Genomic DNA, 26,863 nt, shown 5'->3' on the forward strand with positions numbered 1-26,863 from the left:
GTTCTTGTTTCCAATTTCAATGATTTGTCTACTATATTTGGCTCCAAATCATGTTTCCGTTCCACTTTCAATGAATACTGCATTACTGACACACGGAATGCAGATGATGGAAGTGAAATGCAATCCGGTCTGGCTGAATGGACCGGGCAGCGCTCCGTCCCGAATGTGTTCATTGGTGGCAAACACATAGGCGGCTGTGATGGTATTCAAGACTTACCTTACCTTACCTTACCATTTTTGTGTGTTGCCAATTTGGTGAATTCTGTTTCACGTCCATCTACACGTATTTTGCAGCAACCACCGCGCTGCATAGTGCTGGAAAGCTTGTTCCGTTACTGACTGAAGCCGGAGCAGTTGCCAAAGCTGATACCTCAGGAGGTGCCAAAGCTTCTATCTAGACTACTACCAATTATGCTCCTTACTTGCAAATGTTATGATACTCTACACCTCACAATCTTATGTTACTTGTACTGAATTAAGAATTATGATTGTGCCGTACTTGCACATGTTATGATACTCAAGATTTGATTTGATCAATGATAAAAAGGTGCAGCATGTTCTCTTTTCACTTATGTTTGTGTATGAATGAGGTAAAAGAATCATAAATTTCTAGCATCAGACAGCAGTTCCTTAAACCCTCCAAACTCGGTCGAAATAACATACCTTCTATATTCGGTAGCTGTGCACACATCACAAGACACGTTCGATCTTCCACACAGATTAAAATCCAGGGCCAATTCTTGATGAATTGTAAGATTTGCCTTCTTCCATTACAAGACAGCACGTTCGATCTTCCAGAAATTTATGGGCTATGCTGATATGAACGAGGGAACCATCTGGATAGTAACCAATGTTTCACTTCACAAACATGAGGAAGATGGCATAGCAGGGGACATGCATCAAGGCTACCACCAGGTACCTGCATATTAAAAATTGGACGAGAAGGCGTAGAACAAAAGCTGCTCAGATACACACATGACTATTGAGATCAAGAATGTAAAGGCAGGAAGTTAAACACACAGTATTCTAAATTCCACTATAATCTGAATTGACCTAATAAGTAATCAACTCACCACACTGGAGCGAGGTCTACTGATAGATCAAGAAAAGGATACGGCCACCTGACACAGAAAAACAATCACCAGAAACATCATCAGTAAGATTTGTTTCACTACAAATAAAACTAATACGAACTGTAATTACCAAATTGAGATGCAGGCATGGACAATCCACTCGAATATGACATAAATACCCGTCAACAAAATGAAGTAAGAAATCCGGAACCATGGGAATTCCTGAGAACAAACTTTCAAGATTATGCTAAATCCAGATAATACTAAAGCATGATTCTTTTATTAACAAACATATAGGATATCCATATCCCGCAGCTCACCAGACTACAAACAGCTGTATCCCCAAGGAGCAAGATAGCATTGAGTGAGTGTGTCACAACTGTCAACTAACCCAAAATAAGAAGACATAGTTTTACATTGAAGATTTAAAACTGAAAATTGGAAAAATAAATACACATGCATGAAGCGAGCATTTCAAATTTTGAAATACCAAAACGCATAAATTTATTGTAAATTTTCTATGCAAGAATTATTCAGTACAATAAATTAACACACTCTAAGCCATGGAGGAAGTCACAGAGGTTATTACTATTACAGAATTCTAGATGCTGCAGAAAAAGGAAAATTTAATGTGAGGAACAGTGCGAAAAGAATAATGTGAGGAACTTTATAACAATTGTTAAAGTGTGAGAAGTGGCAAAAGGTGAAACAGATGATGTTACTGTGATTTACAACAGATTTATATCTTAAAAGCTGACTACAGTCAAATATAACCTTACTATATCAGTACCCCAAAAAAACTATGCTCACGAGTCCATCATTTGCAGCAAATACAAACAATCATGAGATTACCATAGAAAGAATGATGCAAAAAACAAAATAAAGAAATTTTGGTAGAATATTTTAAATTAAACAAGAAGCCTGATAACCATTCTAATTCAGATAGCAGTATTCTTTCATGAATACATGTTTTTTTTTTCCATGAATTATGTTGATTCACACAAGGAGACAACTGCACAAGAGATTGTATTTCAAATAGCAGTATTCTTTCTTGAAGAAAAATGTAATTACTACATTCTTTAAGGTTTAATTAGTAAGATGATGCTCAGAGCAGAAGAACAAGGGATTCTTGAGTAGATAAGCACTTACAAAACTCATCTCGTAATCTCTCAGCGCCATGAATGGGAAAATCACAACCCAGTAAACAATATCAGTGAGAGTTACTGCCCCTGCTGTCATCTGCTCAAGCAAAAACATGATTACCATTAGAAAGTGAGAACTCATAATTGATTTAAGCTGAAAAGTTCTTGAGAGTCTCCATGAGCTAACAATCCAAATGTGGTCAAGACAGTTTATTTTCCAGAGCAGCGAACTGATCAAGGCATAGATATTGTCATAAGAAATGCAAATGATGGATTGGAAACCTATTTTTAAGAAATCCCCTAAGTAGCTAGTCCCATAAATTGTTATTCGACATCAAATCATGGATTTCATTTTCACACTAAATTAGGATCTCATGCAGCACCATGAGTAAAAACATTTTATAATAAACTAAAACCTAGAAATGGGAAGATTCCTGAAATGATTTTTCAAAATGATGAATTCATGTATTGCTGGTCTACTTTCAAGAACAAAATTAAGCAGCTGTCTCCTTGATAAAAAACAACTAAATACACCTGGAATAAAACTTGATACAGACCATCCCACAAGTCGGAAGTTATTAGAGCATGGAGTGTCCCACGATTGTCCAACTTCTTCCGAAACCTCATTCCATTTCCATTCACTCCATGTGCTAAGGGCACATGTAAACCTTGCTCCGTATCCTCAGTTAAATAGCAGTTACTGTTGCTATCGGTTTTGGGACTGTAAAAACATCCACGTATTGAAAGCAACGATCCAAGCTGCATAAGAAATAGACAACATAAGACATGAGGAGAATCGATGGCTAAAGAAGGGTCAGTGTCTCAGTGACTTTATAAGGTTAGGCGAGTTTCAAAAGCTCAAACAACATAAGAAATAGACAGCATAAACATGAGGAGAATTGATGGCTAAAGAGGGGTCAGTGTTTCAGTGACTTTAGAAGGAAAGGTGAGTTTCAAAAGCTCAAACAAAGTATTATGAACATTACTATAGGCTCATCTCATATGCAATCTGTCAGAATAGAAATCATAAAACATACCCCAAAATAGATGGTGACTAAAGTAAACGTCCACCTGCAAAAAACATGTGATAAGAGTAAGAAATGAGAACTTTGTAAAGATAATCAGAAACATTTCCAGGAGTCAGTTGAAACTTGAAAGAAACCAAAGAAGATCTTCAGATTGAATTATTATTCTTCATTTCCCCCCTCAAACTCATAATATCTATGCATGCTAAAAAATAAGTTGCCTATGAATTTTCAGGTGCCTTAAAACATGACCCAGTTCAGAATATAATGACCAAAGGTAGAAGGACTCACTGAGTATAGTAGTAAAAAAAGTTCAGCTCCATGTAAAGCAAGATCAAAAGACACAGCTGCCAAAAGCAGACCAAAAGAAATTATCCGAAAGCACATAAGGAAAAGGATGAATTCCTTTTAGACAACAAGGTTTCCTTGATTTCAGAGCGTATGTGCGAGCTCTCATGCTGGTCGCCCCCTGCATCCAATTCGGAATTTCCTAAATTCATATTCCATATTTCAGAAATGCTGCGATAACCATAGGGTCAAGACACATACCATGCACATAGAAAAACTCTCCAGTTCAACCAATAACTCAAGGTAGTAGGATCATCATTGACGAGCAGCTTCATCCTGTTGAAAACACTGAACGTGTTAACTAAATCACTTCAAACAACTAAATAAAATTAGCATGAAATCAAAGACCAGTATAGGCTTTCCAAATATCACATTAAGGGAAACAGTTCTTTTACAAAAAAAATTGTTTACACACTTTTTTAGTTGCAACCTAAACATGAACACATTAAAATGACCATCGCTATCGAACAACTAAAAGAAATAGACAGAGAATGTTCTTATCATAAGCAACCCTTGAAGCTACTATCCAATTCACACAACAACATTACATAATCATTCCAGATGATCCACACCTTCTTGTATTTTTCTCTACAAAGTCACCCCAGAAGCATCAATACTCCTGCTCCTCACTCCACCCTCTATCTCTAAGCATTCATTCAGTCGTAATATATCAATATATCAAACAATGTCTAAACAAATTTCTATAAGCCAAATAAAATAATTTCACAATTTTCTTAGTAGTAGTAAATTTCATAGCCATCTACAATAGTACATGTGATTAATATTTTAAACTGCACTCAAATTAGCTCAGCGCAAAAAAAAAAAACATCTCTGTAAGCTCTATTAAAGAAACAAACACAAAGACACGGAGTTAACAACAAATCAACAACAAAACCGAACATAAATGAAAATCTGCGCTCACACAAACTCATTCATACAACAATCAGCATCAACAAGTATATTCACAATAGAAATAAACTTCAACAACACAAACTGATGCATATTTAACAAGCATTCTGCGGATATGAACTGCAGCATATGCTTTCGCAAATCGCAATCAAGTAAGCAGCTAAACTGCAGAGCATGAACAACTTAGTGCATTGAAGCAAAATCACGCCACAGAAAAACAAACTAAATTAGGATCGGATCAAACAGGGTGAAACTATACCAAAAAAATCGGAATTTTCCGTGAAAAAATGTGAATTTGAGAAGGAATCGAGATTGATTAGAATGACAGAAGTTAAATATGAGTTCAGCCTTTTCCTTTTGGTATTAAAAAAAACGTGTTGGAAAATTGAAATCGAACACCTCGCAGCTTTAAATGATGGACCCTATATTTAATTTTATGGAAATTGAAATGCATTTATGTAATTTTTTTCCGCATAGCCCAAGTTTGTTTAATGCATGTTACTACCTCCATCCCACACTACCTCCATCCCACAATAGAAGTCCACATTTGATTCAACACAAATTTTAAAAAAGATAAAAAAAAAGTGAGTTGAAAAAGTTAGTGAAGTAAGTATTTTTATTCATTAGTTTCATGAGTAGAATGAGTTAGTGGAACGTGTGATCTACTTACCATTTATAGTAAAAGCACAAATGGACTCTTATTGTAGGACAGATTGAGTCACTTCTTTTTTGCATTTGTTTTGAAAAAATCGGAATAAATAGTTAAAGTGGATATATAATAAAGTAAAAGCTTGAATAATATAGAGAAGAGATTTATCTACATTATACTCGCTGTTACTTATTATATATCACTTTAATTATTTTTTTATAAATTTTTTCAAAATGAGTGCAAAAAAAGTGACTCTAAACTTAGTTAAAAAAAATACTGTATAAAAATTAAATTTATCTTATAATATTTTAAATTCATATTTCTTTATATTAAGACAAAAATGCCACTTAGGGACAAATGAAGTATAATTATAGAAGGACTTTCAAGTCATATTATTTCAATCATGTTTACATGTATGTGGTCGAGATTCAAAAACGTTGTGGTTGCTATCAGTCCTTTTCATTGGATTAGTTCTGAATGAAAAATTGGTTAAAGTTAATAACAATTGAAATTATCGTTTATAAGTTTCCATCTCATTAGATATTCTTAATATTACGCTATCAACACGTACATGCTCATACAGAACACATCAATAGAACAAGTAAATAAAGTACTTAATTAATTCAGTTGAATTTAGGGTGGGTGGTGGCTGGTTTGTACATATTCGATTAATTTGTTTTGTTGTTAAATCGTGGCTATTATGCCTCTAGTGGTTCCTTTCAATGACATCTTCCTCGAACCTCATGCAACCAGTAAATTTCCATCTAATAATAATAATAAAAAAATCCCTCTCCACAAATAAAACATTTGATCGACACAAATTTTAACAAATGGGGGATGTGTTTTTAATAAATAAATAGTATTACTAATTTCTTTATATAAAAACAGTGTCATTGTTATATAAATAAGATACCATTCACAACATATATAATGTCCGTCTCACTCATATTTTCTACTTTCATCACTTAACACTTACAAGTATACGCATCATTTCTACGCTCAACATTATATATGGATTATAATTTTTTTTATAAAAATATTTTTATTGTATATATTTTCTGATTGTGAATATTATATATCCTAGTCTTTTGGGTTCTCCTCTTGATAGGGTTATTGCTGAATGGTGGAATGTTTTGTCAAAGTATAAACACATTCTACCTTCACAAAGGCAATCCTATTTCACTGAACTATCAGGCAGCTATGCCACTGACAAGGCTCACATCGATGAGGGGATAAACGGATGTGAGCCTTCTTAGAATGTATTTTCGACGTCATATGCTCATTTACTATAAGCATACATTGTCGAATATATTTTACTTAATTTGTTTCTTATAGTAACTGAATCGAATATTAACTCATAAAAAATAATTGAAATAAATTTAAAATTAGAAACAATCAATTACACGCGGCACGCACAATACGGATGCTACACGTGTACATATATATAGAAATATCGAAAGCATTACTATATACAATTAGATAAGATAGGATTATAACTCAAATTAAAGACTCCCCAAAAGCATCAACTCAAAGAAACCAAATGTATTACAAATATCAAAGTTGCATTTAGCAAGTGCCTTAGTCAATGTCTCTAAACATCTACGGTGGAAACTTATACCAGATAACGTAATCTTGTTGACTATAAGGAGTCTCACGCCAAAAATTAGCAAGTGCCTTAGTCAATGTTTCCTGTAATATTTCTGAACCTGCGATAAAAACACATCATGTGATGGTCAAGCTCAACCCATAAAGTAGTAAAAACATGCTTACACGTCCGTGCGACTTGCGTGTCATGACCTATAAAATGACATCATATGTCAATGTCTCTGAACAATTACAGTGGAAACTTACACAAGATAATGGAATCTTGTTGACTATAAGAAGAAAAAAATTAGCAAGTGCCTTAGTTAGTGTTTCCTGTAATATTTCTAAACCTGGGAAGAAACACGTAATGCAATGGTCAAGATCAAGTGCCTTAGTCAGTGTTTCCTGTAATATTTCCGAACCTGTGAAGAAAACATGTAATGCAATGGTCAAGATCAGCCCATAAAGTAGGGAAAACATACTTAAACACGCTCGTGCGACTTGCGTGTCAAGACCTATAAAATAACTTCAATATATATTAGGTAATAGTGATTAATAAATAATCATATGCTCCCCATATGCAGCTTCTGAAGCTGCTTTTTGGAGCTCATGAGAGTACTCTGTTACGACAAATAATATAAGTTTAATATTACAGCTTCTGAAGCTGCTTTTTGGAGCTCATGAGAGTACTTCCCATATGCAGCTTTTGAAGCTGCTTTTTGGAGCTCATGAGAGTAGTCTTTATGGAATAAATATTTACAAATTAAATCGTGACCTTGCAACACTTGATTCTGTATCTCCTTAAGTTTTCTAGAGTAAATAATGTGAGGCAAAGACGGGCCATCCTCCCAACTATAATAGTAATACACATTCATTATGGGAGATGTGACAAATTTTTCCGTTCATCCTTGTCTTCAATAGTATAAGCCTAAGAAACAAAGAAAATGATAGATGATCTCAGGCAGCGGTTAGAGCATTCACTGCCAAACAGCGCCGCACCTAGAAAATATGCAGAATTAATTTATTAATTAATCCCATCACTCTCGATATTCACGCCTTATTATACTCTTGCAGTGAAGAAAAAGTCGTGCAGCCGCAACTCACCACCTAGGCACATGTGTGGAATATATATTTCTCATCTTTATTTTTTGAGAAAAAGTTATACATGGAGTTATGTTGGTACAAGAGAGGGCTTGCTCTCCTACATTAGCACTATCTTCGCATTTCACTTCCACGATTATGTGCTTCACACATAGTTTTTTTACTTTATCTTTTAACAATTACAACTGTATGCATCATTTCTACGCTTCACGCATACATATATTTGTTAACGAGATTTCTTGCTCTTTCTGTCATACTAAAAATAATCGATTTCTTGCTCTTTCAGTCATAAATTGAAAAAGGAGATTGCCTATAAATATATAATCCATTCCCGCAATCATTCACTTTTTCGTCTCCTCTCACTCTCTCTTCTTTCCTATTTCTCTCTCTAGCTTGCACATAATACACTAGGAGTAGTATTTTTTGTCTATGTAGAGGGAGGGTTTTCTTTAAATTCTAGATTGAAATTTTTGACTTTTAATGTTTGTATTTGTTCAATTGTTAGATCAGAAGCCATGGTGGAGATGCAGCGAAGCTCTTCTGGGTCCAAGCACACACTGACTGATCCCTCACCTGAAGTAAGCTTCATATATACAGTTGAAATGTATGTATGACAGCTAAAATGTCTTGCTACCACAACTCACCGACTAGGCACATGGGTGAGCTATATTTCTCATCTTTATTTTTTTTAATTGATAAAAAAAATATCCTTAGAGTTATGCGGATACAATGGAGGAACCGTATATATAATTATCAATTTATTGGTCCGGGCTGGGCACGCACATCGCACGGAGGCTACTCGTGTACATATATAATAATGTACAGTTAGTTAAGATAACATTATACCCAAAAGCATTAACTCAAAAAAGCAAATGTATTACAAATCTGAAAGTTGCATTAATTATGGGATATGTGAAGAAGCTAATGGGAGAGTTATATATGTTCTTCACTTGGATGAAGAAGAAGAAGGAACCTTCGCTTTTCTTCTACACTGAATGGTGTCTTATCAAGTCCCTGCTGCTCCACCTTATCCTACAGCTCTTCCCTATCAACAAACATACCAAATATCATTGGTATATAATTTTATATGGAGTGCTGACTATTGGAGGAAGCAAAGTTTGGTGTAATATGCTATCTTAACTTACTCTATTGTGAGCCTTGTTAGAATGTGTTTTCGACGTCATATACTCATTTACTAATAAGCATATGCTATCGAATATTTTACTTAATTTGTTTCTTATAGTAACTGAATCAAACATTAACTCAGAAAAAATAATTGAAATAAGTTTAAAATTAGAAACAATCAATTACACGTGGCACGCACACGGATGCTACACATGTGCATATATACAAAAATATTGAAAGCATTACTATACAGGAAGTTATGATATGATTATAACTCAAATTAAAGACTCCCCAAAAGCATTAACTCAAAAAAAACGAAAACTCAAATTAAAGACTCCCCAAAAGCATTAACTCAAAAAAACGAAAGGTATTACAAATATCAAAGTTGCATTTAGCAAGTGCCTTAGTCAATGTCTCTGGAAATTTACAGTGGAAACATACGGCATAACGTAATCTTGTTGACTATAAGGAGTCTCGCGCCAAATAATTAGCAAGTGCCTTAGTAAATGTTTCCTGTAATATTTTTGAACCTGCGAAGAAAACACATAGTGCGATGGTCAAGATCAGCCCATAAAGTAGGAAAATATACTTAAACACGTCCGTGCGACTTGTGTGTCAGGACCTATAAAATGACATCACATATTAGATAGAGAGTAATGAATAACCACATGCTCCCCATATGCAGCTTCTGATGCTGCTTTTTGGTGCTCATGAGAGTACTTTGTTATGACAAATAATATAAGTTTAAGAAGTAGTGTTTATGGAATAAATATTTACAAATTAAATCGTGACCTTGCAACACCTGATTCTTTATCTCCTCAAGTTTTCTAGTGTAAAAAATACACCTGATTCTTTATCTCCTCAAGTTTTCTAGTGTGAAAAAATGTGAGGCAAAGACGAGCCATCCTCCCAATTATATTATTAATACACATTCACTTTGGGGGATGTCACAAATTCTTCCAGTTCATCCTTGTCTTCCACAGTATAAACCTAAGAAACAAAAAAAATGATAGATGATCTCGGGCAGCGGTTTGAGCATTCACTGTCAAATAGCACCACACCTAGAAAATACGCAGAATCAATTTATTAATTAATTCAATCATTCCAGAGATTCACGCCTTATGATACTTTTACAGTGAATAAAAAGTCGTGCAGTCGCAACTCACCAACTAGGGTCAAGGCTTATGTGTGGATATAAATTTTACATCTTTAACTTTTTTTAATTGAGAAAAAATTATACCTGGAGTTATGTTGGTACAAGAGAGGGCTTGCTCTCTTACGTTAGCACTATCTTCACATTTCAATTGCACGATTATGTGCTTTACGCATAATTATTTACTTTCATCACTTAACACTTACAACTGCATGCATCATTTCTACACTTCACTTAACATTATATATGGATAATGGATTACATTTTAAAAGTTTATTTTATTTTATTTTATATATTCTTAGTAAATTGTGAATAACTGAAAAATAAAACTTTTATTAAAAATTATTAGTATAATTAGTAATTGTGAATATTTATATATTCTCGATTGGAATTCTTGATTCGTTCGATTGTTAGATCAGAAGCCATGGTGGAGACGCGGCGAAGCTCTTCTGGCTCCAAGCACCCTCACCTGGAATGCATGTATAACGAAGCAATAAGAACATTCTTGGTGGTCTCACCGTTAGTTAATGCAATAGAATATTATTTCTCCAACAATTCCTGATTGAGGTTTTCTCCAACATGATAATTTGATCTAGTTATGCATTAGGATTTGGTTATTTATTGGTCCGGTCACGCACGTTGCACGGACGCTACACCTACTTGTAAATTTATGTTATGAATTGCCATAAAATAAGAGGGTAGGAAATCGCTATCGCGTAATCTTGAAGCGATGGTTTGTAGGAATGGATGAAATATCCATCGACCTAAAGGGAAAGATTTTAACTGTGATTGGAACAGTTGAGCCTGTATCCATTGCCCACATAATCTCAGAAGGAAGAAGCCAAGAAAGATGAGGCAAAGAAGGAGGAAGTCAAGGAAGAAGCAAAAAAAGGAAGAGCCTAAAAAGGAGGAGGAAGAAGAAAAGAAGCCAGAAATGATGCAGATGATCAGCACCGCATTGCCGTGTAGGCCATACTTGACCACTTACTACCCAGTGAAGAAACCTTACAAAAATATCTACAACATGTATTATACAGTATTTCTTTAAAATGGATAAAAATTAATTTTTGATTTCAAAGCAACTTTGTAAGACCATCCTTGACCAGTGAAGCTGCAGTTAACGCGATAGAGGAACTCGAGCTTGTGACATCAAACCGCTGACAGCTAAAATGTAGTGCTGACCTGACTATTAGTATTATCTTAATTAACTCTATATGTTACTGCTTTTCATATATTGCTATGTTATTATAAATATGTACATGTGTAGCGTCCGTGCAACGTGCGTGGCGTGCAAGGACCTACAAAATGATAGGTTACACTATAAACTTACTAGTAGTTGATATCTACTCTCTTCATCTCAATTTTAAAGCAAGTGTGAATTGGACTCCAGACTCGCATCTCCTAGTGGCATATCTGGATCTCAAAGCCAAACTCGAAAATCTCAAAGCAAGCTGCAACTTTGATAAGACCATCCTTGACTAGCGAAGCTGCAGTTAACGCAATAGAGGAGCTCGAGCTGGTGCAGTGCAGCCCCAAAGATAGAGAAGAGAAGCTATGTTGGGGTTTTTCTAGTAATTGGTACAATTTTAAGATTAGCATTATAGAGAAGAGAATTGTGATTTATGAGCGAATCAAAGACCGAGCATGGAATCAAGCTTCTTGTAAGGTTTCTTCACAGGACAAATAGGTTTGTATTTGTGTAAGATGTAGGAAAACATGCTTTGATTAGTAATTCATAACTCTCCTATTAGGTTCACATATCCCCGAATTAATGCAACTTTGATATTTGTAATACATTTGGAGAGTCTTTAATTTGAGGTATAAAGCTATCTAAACTAACTCTGTATACTAACGCTTTCAATGTTGCTACATTGTTCTATATATATATATATGCACACGTCACATGTGTAGCGTCCGTGCAACGTGCATGCCCTGACCAATGAATTGATATTATATATACTGGTCATTCATTACACTATCATAACCCTAGGTATATTTTTTTCTCAATTAAAAAAAGTAAAGATGAGAGATATATATATCTCACCACGTGCCTAGTTGGTGAGTTGTGGCCACGACATTTTAGCTGTCAGTGAGTCTAACTTTGGGGTTGCATTGCACCTGCTCGGGCAGCGGATTAAGCATTAACTGACTGTAAAATGTCCCAATTGCTTTCTCATACATACATTTCAAATGTCGGAAGCTTAAAACAAAGTTCCCAAGAATTTTGTTGTCGGGTCCAGGATTGCTTGTCATTTGAGCGGAGCAGGTCGAGCCAGAAGAGCTCCGCTGCCTCTCAACTATGGCTTGTATGAAGTAGGACGGAAACATTGTTAATGAGTCCATTAAATGGTTCATTGTTAATTACTACTACTAACTAATAAAAATATGAGGTAATATTATGTTGTGCGGGATAGTTGACTCTTATTTTTTATTTTTGTTATTTTTTCTCATTTTCTTTTTAATAGTATATTTATATTCTTGTGAATATTTTATTTTAAAAATAAATCCCATATAAATAAAAATAATAATTTAAATAAAATACATAATAAATAAGTTGAAATGTGAAATATTTAAAAATACAAAAAGTGGATCACATGAATATTTAAGGAAAGAAATGGGTGGTGGTGTGTTTTTTACATAGAAATGAGGTAAAAGGTAAAAGTGTTGTGAGACCCATAAATTATAGAGGAGAACAATTTGGTAACAACATTGTGGATAACTTCAAATCTCTTTCTTTAAGTGAAGGAGGTTGCAGTTTTTGATATCTCTCAATAAACTATTTTGACAAATATTTGTTAGTTTCACTATTTTATTAATTTATTCCCATTAATAATTTCTATTTTAAATTTTTTTATTTGACAATAAACTCCCAGTAATATTTATTATTGAAAATTGAAGATTAAAAAAGCTTTACATTCTACTAATGTATATTTAGTCTACCTAATAGTAATTAACAAAATATAAAATGTAAGTTCTAAAAGGTAGTATGTGTCCTATTAGGACATACTTAACCATTGACATTTGAAAATTACAAAATACTTATAAATAACACACGATCAAAGAGGAAACAGCGTCTTTTGAATGAACACGATCAAAGTGTAATTAACTTTTAAATGTGTAAATAAAGAGATACCTTTTTCATTCTTACTCCACTTATTTGGATATAGTATTAAAATTATGACGAAGTCGAGGTTGCTCTTTTCTATTTCATGAACCAAGTCAAGTCATAACTATCTAGGTTATCTGACATTTACACATCTGTCAAGTTGACAATTTTTCTGTTTCTTCAATAAGTGGAAAACATTTTTATTTTTTATCGACAGCATGTAGAACTTGTTTTGATCTAAATCATATTGCGTAGGATTAAAATCTTATAACTTATGGATCCGTTCAATTTGAAAGATTAAATCTAATAATTAAATTCACGAGATTGAATCTCATAACCAAATCCAAATATTTGTAATACTATGATACGAGCACACCGACACCGCAGGCTGTGGCTGCAGAGGAGCAGCAGGTACGAGGGGAGTTAACCATGGAGCCCGAGGAATTGCCGGTGGCTGGAGAATCGCAGGTAGAATGAAGGGACAAGAGTAGTGCAGCGACGGCAAGGACATTAAGGCCGAGAGAGAGCTTGAAGCCTCCGAACAGATTCCAGAACTAAGAGGCCGAGAGATTGTTTCCTTTTTTTTTGTTTATTTACTTATTTGTTGAAGTTTATGTTTTAAGACTTTTTTATTTAAATATTGTTGAGTCAGGCCAAAAACTATAAGCCCCGTTCGGGTTTTCTTTGTGGTTCTTTCCCGAATGTCTAGGGTAAGTCGAACCACCCTAGGGTCCTTAGTTATATAAATAGGGTATTTCATTTACCATCTTTTTTTATGAATGAAATATTTTTCCTAAACCTAACTTGTGCAACAAGAATATTTGTGCTTCCCCTTTGTTGTTGGTCGGAACACGTCCGAGAACCAGCAAACGTGATTCTCTCTGCGAGCTTGTCGAAGCGTTGATCACTAGTTACTCACGAGAATGCAGTTAACCGGTCTCGTTGCGGAGCACGTCCGCAACATACTTCCAATTTTGAATTTTGAATTGAAAGCCGCAATTCCAATTTCGCAAACTCAATTCCTTGATACTGAACGGAGCTAATTAGTGTTTGTCGTAGGAATCCACTCCACGCTAATCACAACCTTAATTGGTGTAATCCCCATGACAAAATTAATCTCGAATAAATTCAATCTCGAATAGCCGAACACCGTGGATGTGAATATTGTAAACACTCTACAATGACGCCGCGTCTCAGCCATTCAAATTGTTGGCGGATTGAAAGTCAAACCTATCATTGAATCCACATAATCAGCATGACTTGGAATTGGTATTAAACTTATCTAAAAGTATTCAGCAACTTGAATTTGGCCATTCAATTTATTTAATTAATTAAGCATATCAAGAAGAGAGCACCTTCATTGGCAAGGGACTCAGAATTGAACTCTCAATTACAAGGAATTTTTTTTTATAATTAATCAAAATACTCTTATATTCCTCTCAAGAATAAAATAGGCAATTGAATCTAAAGAATGGCACATTAATATAAAAAAAACTTTTACTATTGAAGAAGAATTTCAAATAAAGCAGCCATTGAGACGGTTGACTTTCAATATGCTACGTGCATGTAATACGAAGATTATTTCAATATTTTTCGGACATATGATATGAGGATTATTTCAAACCGTAATGTTCCTATAAATAGGCCACAATGCATGCTTCTCAAACAACACAATCACAAACTCATATTTCAAATCATAAACCATGAAAACTCTTTCAAATTCATCTCATCTCTTTTTCTTTCTTCTTGTCCTCATCTTGTCATGCTCATCAGTAGCTTTTGCTGATAAGCAAGACAACTTTCTTCAATGTCTCTCCAAAACAACCAACTACTACTCCATTTCAAATGATGTCTACACTCATGCAAACTCATCTTACACTTCCATCCTCCAATTCTCCATCCGAAACCCTAGATTCGCGTCGGACTCCACTCCTAAACCTCAAGTGATCATAACCCCAGAACACGAATCCCAGATCCCGCCTGTCGTACACTGCGCCAAGAAAAGTGGTCTGGAGATCAGAACACGGAGCGGTGGCCATGACATGGAGGGACTGTCTTATGTCTCCCATGTCCCGTTCGTGGTCATCGATTTAATCAATCTCAGCGAAGTTACTGTCAACGTGGATGAGAAAATGGCATGGATTGAGACCGGTGCGACAACTGGAATCGTATACTACAAGATTGCGGAAAAGAGCTCCACTTTAGGGTTTCCTGGTGCTATTTGCACTACTGTCGGTGTCGGTGGCCACTACAGTGGAGGAGGCTATGGCACAATGCTGAGAAAATACGGCCTCGCTGGAGATAACGTCGTTGATGCAAGAATAATCGACGCCAATGGCAGAATCCTCGACAGAAAATCAATGGGAGAGGATCTTTTCTAGGCGATCAGAGGCGCGGAGGTGCCAGCTTTGGTGTGATCACTGCCTGGAAGGTCCAACTGGTAGATGTTCCAGAAACAATCATTGTTTTCTCAATCACGAGGAATGTGGAAGAACAGAACGGCGTTGCATTATGGCATCGCTGGCAATATGAGGCTCCTCAAGCGGACAAAGATTTGTTCGTAGGAGTTATCGTATTCAGGGTGAACTCCACGGTTCAAGTTAACTTCTTCTCAGTTTTCCTAGGCGGCGCCGACATATTAGTTTCATACATGCAAGAAATCTTCCCTGAGTTAGGGTTAGTGAGAGAAGACTGCACAAAAATGAGCTGGATCGAATCCACCTTATTTAGCAACCAAATGCCAATAACTCCACTTGATACATTGCTTAACCGGACTCAGGCCGGTCTGCGGCAACTCAAAGCCAAGTCGGATTATGTACGGACACCCATTCCTCTGAACGCGATTGAAGGCATGGTGACTATGTTGCGTGAACCAGAAGCAGACGAGACGATATACTACATGGTGCCGTATGGTGGAAGAATGGATGAAATATCAGAATCGGAAACTCCATTTCCTCACAGAGCAGGTGCACTCTACAAACTTGCCGGCTTGACTTACTGGCAAAACTCTGAGGCTGCGGACGCGGACAGATACATAAGCTGGAGCCACAGGTATTATCAATACATGACTCCTTATGTGTCGAGCTCGCCCAGGGAAGCGTACTACAACTACAGAGATCTCGATAATGGAGTGAATAAACCTAATGGGAAGACAAGTTACGCACGCACAAGCATTTGGGGGAAGCCATATTACAAGGATAATTTTGATCGTCTTGTTCGGGTGAAAACAGTTGTTGATCCGACCAATTTGTTCAAGAACGAACAGAGCATTCCGCCGTTGCAAGCCAAGTGGACTAAGAAAGGGAATTGAGATATATTCTGCTGTTAACTGCCAACTTGTTCGATATATGATGGTTGTTTGATTATTCTGTTACATTATTTTTTAACAATAATGTTTGTATTGTTATTCATGCAAGGTGTATTAATAATAAAGATTTATTTTCCTTATAAGGGTGTACTAATAAATGTATTGATTTGCAATTGAAAGGTTGTTTTATATAATATCCTACTTATTGATATCCTTATATAGTCAACAAATTAGGACTGAAAGTATAAAATTATTGATCTCCATGTTTTTTATGTTATTTATGAGCAAATTTTTTGATTGAATTGATGGAGTTATTCGGTACTACTCTGGAATATAACATGCTTACCACCCCAAACATATGGCTAAACTGAGGTGAATTGTGACTTAAACATGAGAGCATCAACAACGGGTACTCATAATTGTATAAGCCCATCACGACAAGACAGGACAGACAAGGGTTGCCGTGCAACTCGCTATCGATATTCATGATAATGTAGCTGTAGTTAAATACTCCCCCAGTCCACGAATATGAGTCTCATTTTTTCATTTTAGTTTGTCCGCGAATAGGAGTCTCGGTTCACTTTAACCATAAATGGTACTCCCTCCGTCCCATAATAGATGACACACTTGGGGATTGACACGGGATTTTAGGTGATGTTATTTGGTGTGTTAGGTGAAAAAAGAAAATAGTATATTTATATTAATGTGGGAGGGAGCTTTTTCTAAAAAAAGGAAATGTGGCATCTTTTGTGAGACAAACTAAAAAGGAAAGCGTGACATCTATTATGGAACAGAGGGAGTAATAGGGTCTCACATTCCACTAACTCATTCCACTCACATTTCATTTAAAACTAATATATACAAGTGAAACTCATATTCCGCTAATTTTTTTCCACCCACTTTTCTTAATATTTCTTAAAACTCGTGTCGCTAATAAATGAGACTCTTAATTGCGGACAGAAGGAGTAATGGCTAAGGAATGAGGTTGCTAATATAATGGCATCAACAAGTGCCAAGGTGGGTTACGTCCCATGGGATGAGATATCACGGAACGCGTTGCGGAGACATTGCATGGGACATCACTCTTCACGCCCCAACCTCTACAACCAATGACAAGCGCGTTTGATGCCCACTAGCCGAACATGCGAGTAGGAATCATTTTTCCCTATTTTAAAATTTTATTTGAATTTATATAGATTTTTAATAATAAAAATTGGATTTTATTTATTTCTATCTATTTTAAAATAAACTAAGATTTGACAAATAACCCATACTTAAAGTTGAATCTTTGAATTAGGAAAATATTATAGCTAACTAAATTTTGCATTACTTGATGGAGCCTTGTATTGATAGTTTTCCACTCCAACTTAATAAGCTGGGTATAAAAATAAAATTAATGCTCAGTATAGTGAAAATTTAACTTTGGTGTATCCTAATCCAATTCATATATTTAAAACACATGTTGAAAAATAAACAAATCATTAATTTTTTATTAATTTTTTAATAAACCACATGTCCCATAATAGATGTCACACTTTTCTTTTTAGTTTGTCCCACAAAAGATGCACATTTCCTTTTTTGAAAAGTTCCAACGCACATTAATATAATTATTTTCTCTTTCCATCTAACACACAAAACACATCTCCTAAAATCTCGTGTCATTCTCCAAGTATACCATCTATTATGGGACGGAGAGAGTAACCAACACCACACTAGTGATCAATAAATAACCAAATACTAATGTATAAACAGAGTGAGAGTGTCACAAACAATGGTTTCAGTGAGACATTGATTCAATACCTCAAGCCCATGAGATGAGAGAGAGCCTCTTATGCTTTGTGTGTCGACTGCTGCAGCCCATAAATCCCCAACAATTGCTGATAGAGAGACACAGAGAGAGAGATTCAATTTGTGTCTTGAAAAAAATTCCATTCAATTTTATAGGTCTTGACAAGCAAGTCGCACGGGGCGAGCACGCATACATATATTTGTTAAAGGAGATTTCTTGCTCTTTCTGTCGTGCTAAAAATAATCGATTTCTTGCTCTTTCCGTCATAACTTGCAAAAGGAGATTGACTATATAGGCAATCATTCACTTTTTCATCTCCTCTCACTCTCTCATTTCTTTCCTATTTGTCTCTCCAGCTTGTACATGATATACCAGTAGTAGTATTTTTTGTCTTAGTGGAGGGAGGATTTTCTTTATATTCTCGATTGAAATTTTTTATTTTTGAGGTTGTATTCGTTCAATTGTTAGATCAGAAGCCATGGTGGAGACGCGGCGAAGCTCTTCTGGCTCCAAGTACACTCTGACTGATCCCTCATCTGAAGTAAGCTTCCGACACTTGAAATGTATGTATGATGAAGCAATAAGGACATTCTTCGTGGTCTCAATGTCAGTTAACGCGATAGAGGAGCTCGTGCTTGACAGCTAAAATGCCGTGCTGCCAAAACTCACCAACTAGGCACAATGGTTGGATATATTTCTCATTGGTCAGGACACGCACGTCACACGGACGCTACACGTGTACATATATATAACAATGTAGCAATATTGAAAGCTTTAGTATATATAGTTAGTTAAAATAGCATTACACCCTAAATTAAGACTCTCCAAAAGCATTAACTCAAAGAAATCAAATGTATTACAAATACTACATTTCTCTTCTCTTCGCTTCGCCCATAAATCACAATTTTCTTGTCTATGCTCCTTATAATGCTAATCTTAAAATTGTACCAATGACAAGAAAAACCCCAACTTAGCTTCTCTTCTCTATCTTTGGGGATGCACTGCACCACCTCGGGCAGTGGTATGAGCATTCAACGCCACAAGCTCGAGCTCCTCTATCGCGTTAACTGCAACTTCGCTGGTCAAGGATGGTCTTATCAAAGTTGCAGCTTGCCTTGAGATTTTCGAGTTTGGCTTTGAGATCCAGATATGCCACTAGGAGATGCGAGTCTGGAGTCCGATTCACACTTGCTTTGAAATTGAGATGAAGAGAGTAAATATCAACTACTAGTAAGTTTACAGTGTAACCTATCATTTTGTAGGTCCTTGCACGCCACGCACGGACGCTACACATGTACATATTTATAATAACATAGCAATATATATAGAAAAGCAGTAACATATAGAGTTAATTAAGGTAGCAATAGTCAGGTCAGCACTACATTTTAGCTGTCAGTGGTTTGATGTCACAAGCTCGAGTTCCTCTATCGCGTTAACTGCAGCTTCGCTGGTCAAGGATGGTCTTACAAAGTTGCTTTGAAATGAAAAATTAATTTTAAAGAAATAATACATGTTGTAGATTTTTTTGTAAGGTGTCTTCACTGTGTAGTATGTGGTCAAGTGTGGCCTATCATCTGCTTCTTTTCTTTTTCTTCCTCCTTTTTAGGCTCTTCTTTATTTGCTTCTTCCTTCATTCTTAGCCTCTTCTTGTTGGCTTCTTCCTTCTTTGGTTCCTCCTTTGAGTTTATGTGGGCCAGCCACCTCTTTTTGCCAAGTTTGGTAATCACGGATACAGGGTCAACTGTTCCAATCACAGTTAACTTCTTTCCCTTTAGGTCGATGGAGATTTCATCCATTCCTAAAACCCATCGCTTCTAGATTACGCGATAGCGATTTCCTACCCTCTGATTTGATGGCAATGCTTTACATAAATGTACAAGTGCAGCGTCTGTGCAACGTGCGTGTCCAGACCAATAAATTGACATTGAGACCACCAAGAATGTCCTCATTGCTTCGTCATACATACATTTCAAGTGTCGGAAGCTTACTTCAGGTGAGGGATGTGTGCTAGGAGCCAGAAGAGCTTCGCCGCGTCTCCACCATGGCTTCTGATCTAACATTTGAACTAATACAAAAAATCAAGAATTTCAATTGGAAAATACTCCTTCCACCATGACAACAAATACTAGTACTAGTATATTATGTGCAAGCTAGAGAGAGAAATAGGAAAGAAATGAGAGTGAGAGGAGATGAAAAAGTGAATGATTGTAGGAAATGGATTATATATGTATAGTCTCAATCTCCTTTCGTAATAACGGAGCAAGATATGACAGAAAGAGCAAGAAATTGATTATTTTAATATGACAGAAAGAGCAAGAAATTGATTATTTTAATATGACAGAAAGAGCGACAAATCTCCTTAACAAATATATGTATGCATGCTCGTCCGTGCAACTTGCATACCTATAAAATGACTTTAAATATATAGGGTAGTGAGCACCATTGCCTGAGCACCGGCTAAGATGAGAAATATATCCCACCCATGTGCCTAGTTGGTGAGTTGCAGCTGCGCCACTTTTTCTTCACCACAAAAGTCTCACAAGACGTGAATCTCAAGGGTGATTGAATCACTACCCAATATATGATGTCAATTTATTGGTCCAGGCATGCACATTGCACGAACGTTACACGTGTACATATATATATATAATATAGCAATATAGAAAAGCATTAGCATAAACAGTTGGTTAAGATAGCTATATACCTCATTTAAAAACTTTCCAAATGTATTACAAATCACAAAGTTGCATTAATTCTGGGATATGTGAACCTAATGGGAGAGTTATTTATTACTAATCAAAGTATGTTTTCCTACATCTTACACAAATACAAACCTATTTGTCCCGTGAAGACTCCTTACAAGAAGCTTGATTCCATGCTAATCTTAAAATTGTACCAATGACTAGAAAAACCCCAACTTAGCTTCTTTTCTCTAACTTTGAAGCTGCAGTTGGTCGGGCATGAGATTGAGTATTCAACTCCTAAAGCCCATGAGATAGAGAGACAGAGATGGAATTGGAATTTTTTCAATTGACAAGCAAATATACTAGATCTACCATATGTATTACAAATCACATTTGATAGGTCTTGACACAACAAGTTGCACGGACGAGCACGTGTACATATATATATATATATATATATATATATATATATATATATATATATATATATATATATATATAGCAAGCTATGCTGGCCTATCTCTAATATTAATGCCATCACATTATGCAATTTCTTGGCTTCTTCCTTAACTTCCTTCTTTGGTCCCTCCTTCTTCGGCTTCTCAGGGTCTTTGGCTGGCCCGACTAAGATTATGTGGCCACGGCCAGTTCCTTTTTTCGAAGTTCCTAATAGGAGAGTTATGTCTGCCTAGTCAAAGCATGCTTTCCTACATCTTATACAAATGCAAGTGTATTTGTCCACCTTACAAGAAGCTCGATTCCATGCTAATCTTAAAATTGTAACAATGACAAGAACAACCCCAACTTAGCTTCTCTTCTCTAACTTAGCTCGGGCAGCTGTTTGAGCATTCAATGCCACAAGCTCGAGCTCCTCTATTGCGTTAACAACTGCAGCTGTTCCAATCATAACTCTTTCTCCACCATGGCTTCTGATCTAATAAATCAACGAACACAAACCTCAAAAATGAAGAATTTCAATCGAGAATTCAAGAAAAATCCTCCCTCCACCAAGACAAAAAAATATACTACATACACCAGATCACTGGGGAGACGAGGTAGGTAAGTTGTTGAGAAACGAGCCTAAAGTAACGTCACGTATTGACTAATCTTAGCATCATCTCTTTAGGAAATCCAGTTCCCAGTTTCACATACAACTGAAATTGCATAGCTTGCTATATATGTACATTAAGTGTTGTGCTCGTCCGTGCGACTTGCGTGTCAGCTTCTATAAAATGGACATTAAGTGTTGCACAAATAATGTTGACAATTCTTTCTAATTTTGAATTTAATCTTCACTAGTTTAATTATTTTCTGTGAAATTGCAGTCACATAACCAAATAGTTTTAAAAAAAACAGCAAGTATATAAAAAAGAAAAGGATCTGAAATCGGGGGGTTTTGAACCCGACGTGAATCGAACACGCAACCTTCTGATCTGGAGTCAGACGCGCTACCATTGCGCCACGGATCCTTGGTGAAATTCATTGTCTATTTAATCCATACATACATAGTATTACAAACAGGTAAACTAATTTCACGCCTCATAAAAAGGCAAAACATACTTTTTTTAGCATAATATTTGAGGGGCTGAAATTGAGCGTCCCATCTGGGTTTTTAATGGCTAAAGTTTAACTAAGACGGAAGGTGGGTCCTATTTTTATGAATTATTAGTTTCATAATGAAGTGTGATAAAGTTAGTGGAACGTAGGGTTCATTACAAAAAGTAGTAAAAAACAAATAGGACATTTATTGATGGACAGATGAAAATGACAAAATGGGACGTTTATTTGTGGAAGGATGGAATAATAATTAATTTACATCAAATTTAAATGAATTTAGCAATATTATAAAAGAAAACTAAATTAAAAAATAGCATGATTGGGCTAAGCCCTTATACCTCCATTGCCTTGTGTCCGACACTATATCTATACAGTTTTTTTTCTTTTTAATATGGAAATTTCTTTTTTTCTCAATAAATACATATTCAATAAGCTATATATACACATTTACTTTAGAAAACACAAGATGTGATGTGTTCATTTTATATGAGTTAGATCTTGAAATCGCACAATCCAAATTCGATCATAGTTAGCAAATAACATAAGATGTTGGGTTTTATTGCAAAGTACCCCTAATATTTTATACTATAACACTAAGTCTATGAACCTTCAACTGGTTTATAATGTTCAAATCGTTGCCCGAATTTATTGTTTTGCTTTCGACAATTGAGTTCGCCCATTTGAAGCGACGAAATTAAGTTTAACTATCGAGAATTGGCGAAATTGGTTTCCATAGTTTAATTGACCCAATTTTCACTTAGTTTTAACTTTGCTTAATTGATCAAATTAAAGTATTATGTCACCATGCACGAGTATCATAGATTATAAATTATTATTTTTAAAGTCTTAGAAATAAGAGGTATGAATCTTAGGATTGGGAGATCTTTTGTTTAATAATAGAATGAAATAATTGATATGAAATTGAATTTGAAAATTTGTGCGCACACACAATACACACTTTGCGCGCGCATAACAAACACACACACACATACACATGCATAATTCACTATATACACACATTGCACCACACACACTACATAGCATTCCAATAAAATATAGGCAAACTATAAACCAATGAATCAATAAGTCACTCATCATTCAATAAACCAAATAAAATCCCAACATGTAAAAAAAAGCCCTCAACTCAACATAGCCATAGGAGAGCATCTGCATGAAGTCCTTCACCTTACAGATATATATAAACTGCACCGTTCATCTTCGTCTCCATGAAGTCCTCCTCCTTACGTATATAAATTGCCTAACTTTCGATGGGCTTTGATGATCAGAACCCGGTCTTCTTCCTCCAACCATCCATCTTTCTGCAACATAGATATGTAGCATATATGCTATGAAACATGAGAGAGGTAGGTGTTTTAATTAATGTAGCATGTATATAGATGGAAATTAGTGTGTTTTGTTATAGTGTTAAATGGGAAGCTCTTCAAATCTTGGGAATTTAATTATGTTATCATGCTTGTAGTGAATAATTAGATGAATAGTATTGGAAATATTGGATAAGATGATGACACATGCATTGTGCATATTGTGTGCAAAGTAGTAACAGTATTATGCTATTATGAGCATGTATTGTGTGCAAAGTAGCAACAGTATTGTGCTATTATGTGTATGTTTTGTGTGCAAAGTATAGTAACAATATTGTGCTATTATGAGCATGTATCGTGCTCTCGCATAATAAAATATGAAATTGAACGAAAAAAGAAAGCAGATTTAGAACATTTTCTCACAACATGCTTCACCAACTCCAGCAGCCAACATGCTTTCACACCACGCATTCACTTATTATTGTCTACACTTTTCTCTTGTTAGACTTGCGTCGAATTTATCAATCCAAGTTTCTTTATATTCCCTCCGTCCCATAATGGTATAAACCTAAGTCTGCCCCAAGACGAATATAGTGAAAAAACCTAAGTCTGGCCCAAGACAAAAGAAGCAAATTGAGAACATTACATGAGGAGGAATATCTTTGTTAAGCAACAATTACATGCCTGCAGCAGTTCTTTGTCTCTGATTCCACCTTTGCAACCTTGGTTTCTTGCGTTTTATTCTGATCAGTATCACCTACAACATCACTAGTATACCTATCTTCTCTGCACGGATAGAGAAACAAGGTTAGGGGGGCCCATTTCATATTGAAGCATCTCTGCAAACACTGATAACTGCAACCATTCAGTACAAAAGACTAAAGCCTATGAAAAAACACTTATAATTACACACAGCCAAGTATGGGTGACTTAAACTAATCACACCTCAAAATTTGATTCTACAAGATCCTTATTACCTCCGACCGATTCTCGCAGCAACATGAAACATCAGGTGAAACTATCCCAAAACCAAGTCCAAAAGCAATATAAATGAAACACTTTACTAGATTCTTTTTTCTCAATATTTATCTGTTCTCTCTTTGTCATCTTTCTGCTCTTGCTCTTTCAGGCTGAATAACCTTTTTAGCGCCTACATCCTCTTTGTTTTTTTTCTTGATAATCCTTTCTATACTCCATTTTCTTCTTTCCAGTTTTAACACCCACTGCCTTTCTGGTCACTTGTAGCTTCCAACATATCAGGCCTTACATTTTGAATCTCATCTGTATTTTCAACTGATTTCTCTTTCTCCTTCACCTCTTCTAGATCCAACTTTTCTTCAGCTTTTGGTTTTTGAGTATCTATCACAAAAACAATATCAATAACAAAATAACAATATCAGTTTTTTTCTTTCTTTCTCTTTCTCTTTCTCTCTCTTACTCTTACTTTACTTAATAATTTAATTCAAAACATTACTACCTAAATTCCTATGCCAAAATAGAAAAATCTCACTTAGGCCGGGACGGAGGGAGTAATAAAAAAAACGGGTCATCTCAAATCTCAATCCAAGAAATTTTAGAGCAAGCTGATATTTCTTTTTTTCTAAAATTAATTTAATTTAATTTAAATCCCTCTATAAATAACTACATCTACTTCCAATTTTTAAAGCCAAAGAGTAGTAGCATGTGCGCAAAGAATTAATCCATCAAGGCGGTAGTCTCAGACGACCTGGTTATCGGATTGATGCGACATACAACCCACGGGAGCGCAATTCAGAAGCATTGCTGAAATTTGTTGGATTGTGACCGAGAAGGAAAGCACCTACTTATACTCCATAATATTGGGAGTACTCTATTTATAGTTTTAAATTGTGGTCTTATTTTATTTATATGTTTAAATTAATGTACGTAATTTTTATTTTGGTGTAATATTAATGTTCTTTTCCCAATGCCCCTAAGAGCATCAGCAGTGGTGCGGAATTCCCGACGGAATTCCCCGCGAAATTTCCAAAAACACCTCCTGCCACGTCATACGGACTTCCCACTGCACTGCCACGTCATACGGAATTCCCACTGCACAGTGGCGGAATTCCCCGCGGAATTCCCGAACGAATTCCCACAATAAAAAAATTCACAAATTGACAAATTAAACAATTTTCGGAAGTAAGAAATTTACGGAATTAAATTGTCGACACAAATAGGGAAAAATATTCCATTAATAAAAAAAAGAAAAGTACATTTCACCAAATTAAAAAATACATTTCAATAATGCTCACCCCCACATCAACGACGACCCCTCCACTGCCATACTTCTTCAATAATATCATTCTTGAGTCGAACATGGGTTTGTTTTTGGCGCATGTCGGCGAATGCACGGACTCGATCGACATCGTCGTGGGGTATCCCCATGCGGACATTGCCAGTGGCCACGCTGTGGCTTGGACCCGCAGCATCCGCATCATCGTTGGTCCAATCAGTCAGTGCTGGACTTTCATCTTCGACAATCATGTTGTACATGATAATACATGCGTACATGATGTCGGCGATGCTGTCAACATACCACAACCGTGCGGGACCCTTCAGTGCCGCCCATCGAGCCTATAGCACCTCGAATGCCCGCTCCACATCCTTGCGCGCTGCCTCCTGGCGACCCGCAAAATATATCTTCTTTTCATCTGCTGGGCACCCGATCGTCTTCACAAAGACGGGCCACATAGGGTATATCTCATCCGCCAAATAATAGCACATGTTGTGCCGGTTGCCGTTGGCGACGAAGTTGACGGCCGGGCCAACGCCCATGCACTGGTCGTTGAAAATGGGCGACGACTGGAGGACTTTGATGTCGTTGTTCGACCCGGCTACTCCAAATAGGCATGTCAAATCCACAGCCGGTAGTCAGCTACCGCTTCAAGAATCATCGTGGTATTCTTGGCCTTGAAACCAATAGTGTACATCCCTTTCCAGGCAGCGGGGTAGTTCTTCCATTCCCAGT

General features: G+C 36.1%; 4 protein-coding genes and 1 non-coding gene across 5 annotated transcripts; 3 read left to right on the plus strand and 2 right to left on the minus strand.

Annotated features, from left to right (window-relative positions):
- Positions 1 to 3: 3 nt before the first annotated feature.
- Positions 4 to 555, plus strand: LOC121791852 (glutaredoxin-like; the record flags this gene model as incomplete). The annotated part of the gene is made up of 2 exons (XM_042189673.1): positions 4 to 202; positions 295 to 555. Coding segments are annotated over 2 exons (303 nt in total), but the record flags the coding sequence as incomplete, so codon positions are not given.
- On the minus strand, positions 524 to 3,563 carry LOC121791848. Its single transcript, XM_042189669.1, has 8 exons — positions 3,532 to 3,563; positions 3,253 to 3,286; positions 2,750 to 2,974; positions 2,223 to 2,312; positions 1,394 to 1,459; positions 1,204 to 1,295; positions 1,074 to 1,121; positions 524 to 919 (listed from the first exon to the last, which is right to left on the minus strand). Exons 1-8 carry the CDS (start codon positions 3,561 to 3,563, stop codon positions 856 to 858), a joined length of 651 nt encoding a protein of 216 aa, XP_042045603.1. The 3' UTR covers positions 524 to 855.
- Positions 3,564 to 14,918: 11,355 nt separating this feature from the next.
- On the plus strand, positions 14,919 to 15,596 carry LOC121791849 (berberine bridge enzyme-like 18). Its single transcript, XM_042189670.1, has one exon. The coding sequence runs from the start codon at positions 14,919 to 14,921 to the stop codon at positions 15,594 to 15,596; it is 678 nt and encodes a 225-aa protein (XP_042045604.1).
- Positions 15,597 to 15,916: 320 nt separating this feature from the next.
- On the plus strand, positions 15,917 to 16,525 carry LOC121791850 (cannabidiolic acid synthase-like). Its single transcript, XM_042189671.1, has one exon. It carries the CDS (start codon positions 15,917 to 15,919, stop codon positions 16,523 to 16,525), a length of 609 nt encoding a protein of 202 aa, XP_042045605.1.
- A 5,867-nt stretch (positions 16,526 to 22,392) lies between these two features.
- On the minus strand, positions 22,393 to 22,464 carry TRNAW-CCA. Its single transcript has one exon. It is a non-coding gene; the product is annotated as a tRNA-Trp (tRNA).
- Positions 22,465 to 26,863: the final 4,399 nt, after the last annotated feature.

Source organism: Salvia splendens, unplaced genomic scaffold (genome assembly GCF_004379255.2).
Source record: "Salvia splendens isolate huo1 unplaced genomic scaffold, SspV2 ctg94, whole genome shotgun sequence".
Classification (NCBI taxonomy): Eukaryota; Viridiplantae; Streptophyta; class Magnoliopsida; order Lamiales; family Lamiaceae; genus Salvia; species Salvia splendens.

What these genes read in the sequence shown, in the direction of transcription:
- LOC121791850 (XM_042189671.1), top strand. Translation starts at nt 15,917, where the DNA reads ATGAGCTGGATCGAATCCACCTTATTTAGCAACCAAATGCCAATAACT.
- LOC121791848 (XM_042189669.1), bottom strand. Translation starts at nt 3,563, where the DNA reads ATGGAGCTGAACTTTTTTTACTACTATACTCA. An exon ending in GAGATTACGAGATGAGTTTT is followed by an intron (nt 1,460 to 2,222) that starts GTAAGTGCTTAT and finishes ATTTTGGGTTAG; the next exon opens with TTGACAGTTGTGACACACTC. An exon ending in GTAGACCTCGCTCCAGTGTG is followed by an intron (nt 920 to 1,073) that starts GTGAGTTGATTA and finishes TTTAATATGCAG; the next exon opens with GTACCTGGTGGTAGCCTTGA.
- LOC121791849 (XM_042189670.1), top strand. Translation starts at nt 14,919, where the DNA reads ATGAAAACTCTTTCAAATTCATCTCATCTCTTTTTCTTTCTTCTTGTC.